This window comes from Peromyscus eremicus, chromosome 1 (assembly GCF_949786415.1).
Source record: "Peromyscus eremicus chromosome 1, PerEre_H2_v1, whole genome shotgun sequence".
Classification (NCBI taxonomy): domain Eukaryota; kingdom Metazoa; phylum Chordata; class Mammalia; order Rodentia; family Cricetidae; genus Peromyscus; species Peromyscus eremicus.
The window spans coordinates 54,626,916-54,636,911 of record NC_081416.1 but is presented as its reverse complement, the minus strand read 5'-3'; the positions used below and the strand labels follow the sequence as shown (position 1 = coordinate 54,636,911).

At 52.4% G+C, this 9,996-nt stretch overlaps 2 protein-coding genes across 2 annotated transcripts; both read right to left on the bottom strand.

Annotated features, from left to right (window-relative positions):
- Positions 1 to 342: 342 nt before the first annotated feature.
- On the bottom strand, positions 343 to 2,192 carry Fam89b (family with sequence similarity 89 member B). Its single transcript, XM_059248796.1, has 2 exons — positions 1,518 to 2,192; positions 343 to 1,126 (listed from the first exon to the last, which is right to left on the bottom strand). The coding sequence occupies exons 1-2, from the start codon at positions 1,806 to 1,808 to the stop codon at positions 848 to 850; spliced, it is 570 nt and encodes a 189-aa protein (XP_059104779.1). The 5' UTR covers positions 1,809 to 2,192; the 3' UTR covers positions 343 to 847.
- Positions 2,193 to 2,580: 388 nt separating this feature from the next.
- Positions 2,581 to 3,974, bottom strand: Znrd2 (zinc ribbon domain containing 2). The gene is made up of 4 exons (XM_059248785.1): positions 3,886 to 3,974; positions 3,643 to 3,794; positions 3,440 to 3,524; positions 2,581 to 2,981 (listed from the first exon to the last, which is right to left on the bottom strand). The coding sequence occupies exons 1-4, from the start codon at positions 3,902 to 3,904 to the stop codon at positions 2,635 to 2,637; spliced, it is 603 nt and encodes a 200-aa protein (XP_059104768.1). The 5' UTR covers positions 3,905 to 3,974; the 3' UTR covers positions 2,581 to 2,634.
- Positions 3,975 to 9,996: the final 6,022 nt, after the last annotated feature.

Sequence of the window (9,996 nt, the reverse complement as noted above, 5' to 3'; positions counted from 1 at the left end):
CCTGTGCCGCTGCAACCCCGCCCCTCACTGGAGGTGGAAAGTTTCTCTCCTCAAGATGGGTGGCTCCTTCCTTCCCGGAAGGCTCAAAGCAAGGGGGAAGGGGATGCTGGGACCCAAAGCTTAGAGGCCAGGGGACAAGACTTGACTGCTGTCATACGCTGCAGAGCCAAGCCCCAGCAGCCTGGAAAACTTCCAACCTTGCCCGGAGAGGGAAGTTTCACACCCTGCGCCCTCTAAGCTTTTCACTAGGGGGTCTTGGGCGCCACCTGCCGGCAGAACTCGGACCACACTTGCCAGAAAACACTATTCCCAAACCAGGACCAATCAACCAGGCAGTCAGAATACAATGTTGAAAGTATTTATTTATTTTCTCATCCAGGAACTGGCCCCTAAACTTAAATATCCGGCATAGAGACCTTAGCCTTTCTGGCTTGTGAGTGGCTGCCGGGGTGGGTCCTGGAGCCCTTGTCCCAGGCAGTGAAACCCTGGGGCCACAGGTAGGGATGCCCCTGAGCCAGCAGCTGCAAGCGGCAGCAAAAGACGAACGAGATGGAAGCTAGGCACTCATCCCAGTCCCAGAGACGCCAACGGGAGTGCAGGACGCTTTGGACCCCACGGTCAGACTAAGGGCTGGCCAAGCTAGGGTGCACACGTGTGGGACAAATGGGAAGCCCAGTGCACTGGGCATTGGCTGCAATCCTGGCCTGAAGGGTATATATATGCCTTGCCCTCCTGAAGTGAAGTGAGGTGGTATCGGTAAAAGAGCAGGCACTGTCGACTAAGGACTTGCTGAAGGGCAAGTTTGGAGCCTTTTGTATGGGTGCATTCCTATCCACACCTCAGCATTTCAGAGGCTGATTTGGAAGGCATCCTGCAACCACTGGTCACGGGCATTGTGTGTCTGGGGCACGGTGAGAGGTGGAGGGTCTGGGGGCAGGCTGGCATCAGGAGGCTCATCATCATCAGACAGGCCGGCATCAGGTGGGTAGGAGCTGTCCGAGTGGAGGGAGGATGACAGGTCCTGGCACAAGCTCAGGTCTTGGCACAGATGCTTGTAGTCCTGGATCGACTCATACAGGCCCCACAGCTGGCACAGCAGGGACATATCCAACTGCCGCAGCCCCACCTGCAGACAACTGACAGTGGGCTGGAGTTGGGGGTCCAGGCCACCCTCAGCCCCCAAACCCAAACTCCCCACCAGGAGCCACAACCCTATCCAATTTCCTGCACCTTCTTACGTGGAAGTTCTGGGGACAACAGATGGCACTTGCCAACTGTGAAACCTTGAAGCCAGTCGCTGGCACTCATTTATACAAAGGTGCAACACCGTCCAGCAGGATGAAATCAGGCAAGTTTTTAAAATGCAACAATTGCTACACATTGTTACTATCACAGCTATCCTAAAGCCCTGTGACCGGATGCCTTCTGCTGGCCTGAGACCTAGGACACCCGTCCCAGACTCCTCTCTGCCCTTTCCGCAGAGCACACCACCCCTGGTGGGGCGCCCACCTACTCACCATTTCCTTGCGCAGCGCGGCTAGTGCCGAGTCTAGGTTAACCGGGCGGCGTGCGCCTGCTGCAGAGCCCGAGTTGGCAACGCCCGCGGCGTGACGGGGACCGTCCGGGGCGCGGGCGGCACGGCTCAGCTCGTCGTGGATGCGGCTCCGCTGGCTGTAGACGCGCTCCAGCTCCCTCCACGAACCCCCACTAGCGTTAAGGAGGCCGCTGAGGCCCCGCGGTAGAGGCGGGAGCCCGGCCAGAGCGCAGCCCGAGGCGCCCGGCGCCTCGGCTGAGGGCAGCCCGTTCATGGCCCGGTCGAATTGGACCGCGAGGCCACCTGGACCCCCCCAATGTTTCACTCGGCTGCGGCCCACAGGCCCTGCTCCCCGTGGCCCAGCCTCCGGAGGGAACCCAGCCGCCGCCCGCAGGCCGCGCTTTGTTCCTTCCCAGACTCCTCGGACTCCGCCTATGCTCCACCCCCCTCCGCATGGGCGGGGCCTCCCTTAACACGGCGATGGCTGTGGGGCCGAGCAACCCACCAAAGAAAGGAGAACTGGAGGGGTGAGGCCGAAAGGGTCAGGAAAGGGTCTTGGGCTGCTCTTTTTGCTGCCTCATTTCTACACAATGTGTTCTACACAATTCCTCTCCCAAGGGAAAGATTCTAAAAGTGTGGGGATGTGGGAGCGGGAGAATGGAGTTAAGACTGTGTCTGGCTCTAACAAGTGCTTCCCCGGGCCGCCCCTCAACATGTCAACATCCCAGTGGGCAATCAAGATGCTCAGAGGGAAGGAAGCAAGCACCAAGGCAACTGAACTTCAAACGGCACTCAGGTCCAGAAGGTGGAGGAAGGGGTACTGGATCAGACAATACCAGCGGCCCAAGCCTTTGAGGAGGCTGAGGTTACCTCCTTGGAATAAGGTGTCACTTATCCCTCTACCATTTACCCCTTGTCCTGAAGGCAAAAAACTCACCATTCAGGCAGAAAAGGCCATGAAAAGGCAAGATGCCAAAAGAAAAAGAGCGAACAGAGCTGGAGCTCGCATGCACTCAGAACCAAGAACGCAACAAACCACACAGGAATCGCTGTTTTTCTAGAGGGCTTTTCTCAAGGGAACACGGGTTGGAGTGGAGGTCTCAGTGCTGCAGCTGCTTCAGGCTGCATAGCGCCTCAGCACAAGCCCGGATAAGCCCACACAGCTGGACACTAGTCTCCAAGGAGGTGCTAGAGCCCAGCTCCACTGACGCCCAGGTTAGCTTCTGCAGGAGGGCTGTCTGTGTGGAAGCCACCACATCTGCATTTGGAGGAGCAGCAGGAAGAGGAGGCGCCTGGGCTGCTGCCTTGAGCCCTGCTGCAGCTCCCTCACAGTGCTCTGGGCGGGGTACAGGGGGCTGGGGTGTGGCCCGAGAGCCCGTGGCAGGCTCTGTAGCAGAGGCGAGCTGGTGTTCCCGAGCTTGAGAGAGGGCCGCCTGTGCATTCAGAGCTAAAAGAAGAAAACAGGTGGAATAGTGAGGACGTGGGGTGCACCGCTGCCCTCAGCCATTTGCTCTTTATTGCCCCTCCCGCGCTTCTGGTGTTCTCCGTGTAAGGCAATCCCTCTACATCCAGTTCCTCCTCCTCTTTCTTACACAGGCCAGGCAAGCGATGTACCGCTGAGTTTACACCCCGAGCACCAGTTGACTGACAGATGCCCTGACCTCATTTATCCATCAAATCTGCGCCTGGAGGCTGGGATGTGTACTCCAGGGGTAAAGCGCTTCCCTGGCATGTGCAAAGCCCACAGCTGCTCCTCCACTGCGCGTGGGGATGGCTTGGGTTAGTGTTTTCCCTCCTCTCTAGGGCTGAAACCAGACGGCACCTTAATCCCACCGCACGCAGAGGCCTACTACTCCTGCACGACCATCACGGCCCATTCCCCAAAGTGCACAATCGGCCCCTCACCCGGATTATCTTTATCCACATCTGAGTCGAGCTCCTGACAAGCCACGCAGTAGATTTTCCGCTGTTTATCCTGGAGGAGGATCGTCTGGGAACCAGAAAGCACACGGACACGGGTGAGCCTGAGCGACAGGGTCCACAGAGGAGAGAGCTGAGGAGAGGACGTGCGGCCTAGTCCGAGGCCTCATCCTCGTCACTCGCCTCACCCCGCAGTCCGCGCACGTGTCGCCCAGCATGCGGTAACCACGGAGCAGGTAGTCGCCCATGAGACGGGAGATGCGATCCTGCCGCTCCCGTCGCGCCTGCAGCACCTTCGTCTCAGCCTCAGTCGGAGGCTCCCAGGCGAAATCGTCGACCTCTGGGGAAAAGAGGGACAAGGAGACGGGGTCAGGGCGGAGAGGACGGCCTCCCGCACCCCACGGCCGCGACCCAAGCCACCGAGCCCTCACCAGCGCCGTTCAAGGCCATGTTGCCGTGGTCACTGTTAGGCTCACCGGAAGTGACACAAATAAGACGCGCCCCCCTCCGGTTCCGCCTCTCACACGTGGTCGATGAAAGCGGAAGTGACGCACCGGGGCCCGTGGGCGTCGCCTTACAGAGGGCGTGGCCGCTGCACAGTTGACCCTGACCAGGAGGCGTGGCTCTTAGCTCGAAGTATTGAAGGGTACCGCCGTCTCCCTGGTAACAGTTCGGTACTTGGATGTGGCTTTTGATAGTCTCCTTTTCTGCCCGCCGCAGGTAGAGTGGGCCTTTGGTCTGAGAAATACCCACTTCCTTCGCGGTTGTCCTTTTACAGGTGGGTCAGGAGGCAGGCTGCACAGTGGCGTCCGCACTAGAGTCGCCGCAATAGAAGGTCCTCTGCGAGTGTGCAGAACCTCTTTAGGCCTCTTGGACCAGGCTGGCTACACGGGGGACTGCCTGTTTCAACACCCCTACCCATCGGTATGTCGGGTGTCCGTTTGTCTGTCCACCTCTACCAATGCCTAGAACTGGCATAAAGACTACTGTCTTAGGGTTACTGTTGCTGGGAACACCATGACAAAAACAACCTGGGGAGGGAAGGGTTTATTTCACTCAGTTCCATATAACAGTCCATCAAAAGCAGTGAGGGTGCCAGGCGGTGGTTCGAGGAGTTCGAGGCTAGCCTGGTCTACAGAGGGAGTTCCAGGACAGTCATGGCTACACAGGAAAACCCTGTCTCGAAACTAAAACAAAAACAAAAACAAAAAACCCAGAAAAGGTAGTAAGGGTAGGAACTGAGACCATGGAGGGGTGCTTTATGTATATGAATGCTCTAGCTACATGTACAACTTTATGCCAGAAGAGGGCATCAGCCAGTTCTCTTAACCACTGAGCCATCTCTCCGGACCCTCAACCTGCTGTCTTATAGAACCCAGGACCATCACCCTGGGGGGGGGGTACCATCCACAATGGACTGGGCCTTCCCCCCAATCAATCACTAATTAAGAAAATTATAGGCTGGCCCACAGCCGGATCTTATGGAGGCATTTTGTCAGTCCAGGCTCCCTCCTCTCAAATGACTATAGTTTGTGCCAAGTTGACACAAATCTAGCCAGCATACCTGCAGGAGTATTTTGTCTTAGTGAAAATTGCTGTGCCTGACATGTAGGGTTCCAATTCCAGCTTCAGCTGTGCCTGCCTGTGAGAATGGCTTATACTAATGTCTGGGTGGATTGCAAATAAATTACCATTCCTCCTCATAATTCCGGGTTCTTTGTGAGAGCAACAGTAATTTAAAAGAGAGAGAGAGAGAGAGAGAGAGAGAGAGAGAGAGAGAGAGAGAGAGAGAGTCAGGCAGGGTGGTGCACGCCTTTAATCCCAGCGCTCAGGAGGCAGAGGCAGGTAGATTTTTGTGAGAAGAAAGAAAAGTGGCATGGTGTAGTAGCTAAGTCATACAGTTTCCCAAATGTGAAATAGAGAATGTCAATAAAGAGAACCCTTCAAAAATGTATGGCTATAGATAACGATGTTTTAAGCTCCCTAGAAACTGTGTATCACTTAAGTAGATGCCCATTCTCTGAGGAGGCTGTCTTGAATGAGGCTTCTGCTCTCCGTTCACTGCTGGTTGCTCTTCTGGGATTGTCTCCATTTCTGCCTGATCTATCATTGTAGCAAACAGGGCAACATATAGACACAAAGTATACTAAGCTTATGGTGCTCAGGCTACCACTCCATGCCAGACTTGTGGCACTTTCCAGAAGTTGACCTTGTGATGAGAGAACCGCAATATATATTGCATTGCCCTTGCCACTCCGGAGAGACGAATGGTTCCTTCGGCTCCCCGTTGGCAGGCCATGGTGATAACTCACAGTATTGGGTTGAGTGGTTTTATTTCGGCAACAGTCTGCCAACCCTAACCATACCACTGTAGTTCTTGAGATGAACCTATGTCACAGAACATGCCATTTACAGCTAACAGTGGTGGGTCTTTTATCCCAAAAGCCACTGTAATGAGTCTTTTTCTGTCCAGCCAGCTCCCAAAAAACTACATGGAGACTTCTTATTAATTATGAAAGCTCGGCCTTAGCTTAGACTTGTTCCACTAGCTCTTATAACTAACCTGCTTCTATTAATCTACATTTTACCATGTGGCTTTTTACCTTTCTTTCATTTTATATGACTGATTCCCTCCGTGTCTCGTTGGTGTCTCATTGGCATCTTACTGGCATAATTCTCTAACCTAGATTCCTCCTCTTCTTCCGCTCTGTCCCCAGAAATCCCACCTATCTTCCCTGCCTAGCTATTAGCTGTTTAGGGTTTGTCTTTTTTGTTGTTGTTGTTGTTTTGTTTTTTGTTTTTGTTTTTGAGACAGGGTTTCTCTGTGTAGCTTTGCGCCTTTCCTGGATCTCGCTCTGTAGACCAGCCTGGCCTCGAACTCACAAAGATCCACCTGGCTCCCGAGTGCTGGGATTAAAGGCATGCGCCACCACCGCCCAGCCTTGTTTTGTTTTTCAAGACAGGATTTCTCTGTGTAGTTTTTGGTGCCTGTCCTGGATCTCAATCTGTAGACCAGGCTGGCCTCAAACTCACAGAGATCCGCCTGGCTCTGCCTCCCGAGTGCTGGAACTAAAGGCATCAGCCACTGCCACTGTCCGGCCTGGCTGTTTAGTTTTTTATTACACCAATAACAGCAATACATCGTCACAGTGTACAAATATCCAAAAACAAACCATTCAACCATAGCTGATAGTCTGGTGTTCAGCCTGTCATTGCTCTGTGATACTGTATAGTCCAGTGTTCAGCCTGTCATTGCTCTGGGATACTGTATAGTCTGGTGTTCAGCCTGTCATTGCTCTGGGATACTGTATATTCCAGGTGTTCAGCCTGTCATTGCTCTGTGATACTGTATAGTCTGGTGTTCAGCCTGTCATTGCTCTGGGATACTGTATAGTCTGGTGTTCAGCCTGTCATTGCTCTGTGATACTGTATTGCTGAGTGCTGAAATGACTTCCTCAAATCAACTCAGAAAGATTTCTGATTTTTCTCCTCATCCATGTACCTTAGTGAGGAAGCCTCATCACTGCATTTAGCTGTCCCAAGAAAGGGACAATCTCCTCTCGGCCACATCCTTTGTAATGATTATAAAAAGAGACATGTAGATTTATCTGGAGCAATTTAGAAAATTCCAGGCTTCGAATTTACCATTCCCATGTATGCTGCTTCTTTTGCCTCACAGTGACCCCTGACCAGTCTGGTTGGCATCATCTCAGGTGGCAGTGCAATCCAAAGAGTGCCCAGGAGATTGGAGTTTAATGATGAGCTAGGTACCAGGACTCTCTTGTTGGACCAACATGGGCTCTGGACCATGGCAATAACTGCTGTACTGAGTTTTGTTCCCTTCTGTCTTTGAGTCCCTCAACGGTGGCCCACTTGCAGAGTGGGGCATCTAATAAAAATGCCCTTATCCCTCTCCCACCTGAATCTCCCAGTTGAAATGTCTGGGTTGGGGGTGCTTGGGTCAAATGATGACGTTCTAATAGGAATATATGAACCAGAGGAAGTTGGATGACTATGAGTTTGAAGCTAGTCTGATCCACAGTAAGTTCCAGGTTAGCCAGGGCTATATGTAGTAAGACACTGTTTCAAGGGGGCGGGGAGAAAGGAATTTGTGGATTTTGTGAGAGAGCAGGGAGAGCAAACACCTTGTTACCAAGAAAGGGATGCCTTAAGAAGATATGGCAGGAAAGACATAAATGAGCTTTGTGTCCCTAACCCTTTTCCCCAGACCATTCCTTACCAAGGAAAGCACTTTATTCTACTGCTCCTAAAAGTGTCAGAAATTCATTAGATTTAACCAGTTTCTGGGCCTGTTGTGCCTCGATAGCTAGTTGATTGGCTGCTGTTCTAAGCAACCTTCCAAGGAGGTGGGAAACAGCAGGGGCTGTTGCTGTGGGAGGGTCTGTATGTCAAGTATGTTGCTGATTGGTCAATAAATAAATCACTGATTGGCCAGTGGCCAGGCAGGAAGTATAGGCGGGACTAACAGAGAGGAGAATTGAAAGAACAGGAAGCTGGGTGAGAGAGTCACTGCCAGCTGCCACCATGACAAGCCACATGTGAAGATCCTGGTAAGCCACGAGCCATGTGGCAAGGTATAGATTTATGGAAATGGATTAATTTAAGCTGTAAGAACAGTTAGCAAGAAGCCTGCCACGGCCATACAGTTTGTAACCAATATAAGTCTCTGTGTTTACTTGGTTGGGTCTGAGTGGCTGTGGGACTGGCGGGTGTCAGAGATTTGTCCTGACTGTGGGCCAGGCAGGAAAACTCTAGCAATAGGTTGTCCACAGAAGGGTCATTACGGTCAGCTCCAAATCACTGACCAAGGCTAATGTGATCATAGACTCCCTAGGCCTTCTTTGTGGATCAGGACAGTCTTTGCAGTTGTCTTCATTTGACTATTTTTATTTTATGTGTATGTGTGTTTTGCATGTGTGCATGTCTGTGCCCTATGTGAGTGCTTGATGCTCATGGAGGCCAGAAGAGGACATCAGATTCCCTGGCACTGGAGTTACAGATGGTTGAGAGCCACCATGTGGGTGCTGGAAAGGAAACGAAGGTCCTTTGGCAAAGCAGCAAGTGCTTTTAACTGATGAGCCATCTCTTTCTTTACTTTTGGTGATGGGTTCTTACTACATAATCCTGGCTGGCCTAGAACTTGCCATGGAGCCCAGGCTGTCCTCAAACTCAGATTTCCCTTGCCTCTGGAATTAAAGGTATGGGCCACCACACCTGACCCTGCTTTTTCTTGTTCCCTGCAACATGAATTCACCTGACCTTTCTGCTAAACAGGACAGGACTTGATGGGACTGAAATAAAGAGTTATACTTGGCTTTTGGAGTATGTGAGTGGAACCCAGAACCCTGGATGTGCTAGGCAAGTACTCTACCACTAAGCTGCATCCCAGCCACTTAATGTGTGTCTTCTTTAGAGCAGGCATTGAGCTAAGTGCTTCTCAGGAAAGTATCTCAGTTAATTTTGTTGCCAGGGTCTGGTATTTCCCAGGCTCAGCTGTAACTCATTATGGAATGGAGGCTGACTTTGAACTTTGGGTCCCCCTGCCTCCACCTCTCAAGTGCGGGGATCACAGGTGTGCACCACCATGCCTTGTCTATCCTTCTTAATTCTTCGGAGGACACTGAGTTAGGTCATATCATCATTTCCACTTGCCGATAAGGAAACTGAGGCTTGGAGTAGATAAGCTGTTTCCATGGTCACCTGGCTGGGATGGTCCATCCCTCCATTCTGAGAACTGTGCTCCTCTCATCCTCATCAACAGCCTTCTCCTGCATGTGAAGAGGGAGAGGAATGGTGCAGCAGAGGAGAACTGGGGTGTCACTGCTCAGCTTCAGTTCATCCAGTGTGAAGAGAACTGGGGTGTCACTGCTCAGCTTCAGTTCATCCAGTGTGAAGAGAACTGGGGTGTCACTGCTCAGCTTCAGTTCATCCAGTGTGAAGAGGCCTGGGGTGTGACTCAGCTTCAGTTCATCCAGTGTGAAGAGGACTGGGGTGTGACTCAGCTTCAGTTCATCCAGTGTGGAGAGGACTGGGGTGTCACTGCTCAGCTTCATTTCATCCAGTGTGAAGAGAACTGGGGTGTCACTGCTCAGCTTCAGTTCATCCAGTGTGAAGAGAACTGGGGTGTCACTGCTCAGCTTCAGTTCATCCAGTGTGAAGAGGCCTGGGGTGTGACTCAGCTTCAGTTCATCCAGTGTGGAGAGGACTGGGGTGTGACTCAGCTTCAGTTCATCTAGTGTGGAGAGGACTGGGGTGTGACTCAGCTTCAGTTCATCCAGTGTGGAGAGGACTGGGGTGTGACTCAGCTTCAGTTCATCCAGTGTGGAGAGGACTGGGGTGTGACTCAGCTTCAGTTCATCCAGTGTGGAGAGGACTGGGGGTGTGACTCAGCTTCAGTTCATCCAGTGTGAAGAGGACTGGGGTGTGGCTCAGCTTCAGTTCATCCAGTGTGGAGAGGACTGGGGTGTGGCTCAGCTTCAGTTCATCCAGTGTGAAGAGGCCTGGGATGTGACTCAGCTTCA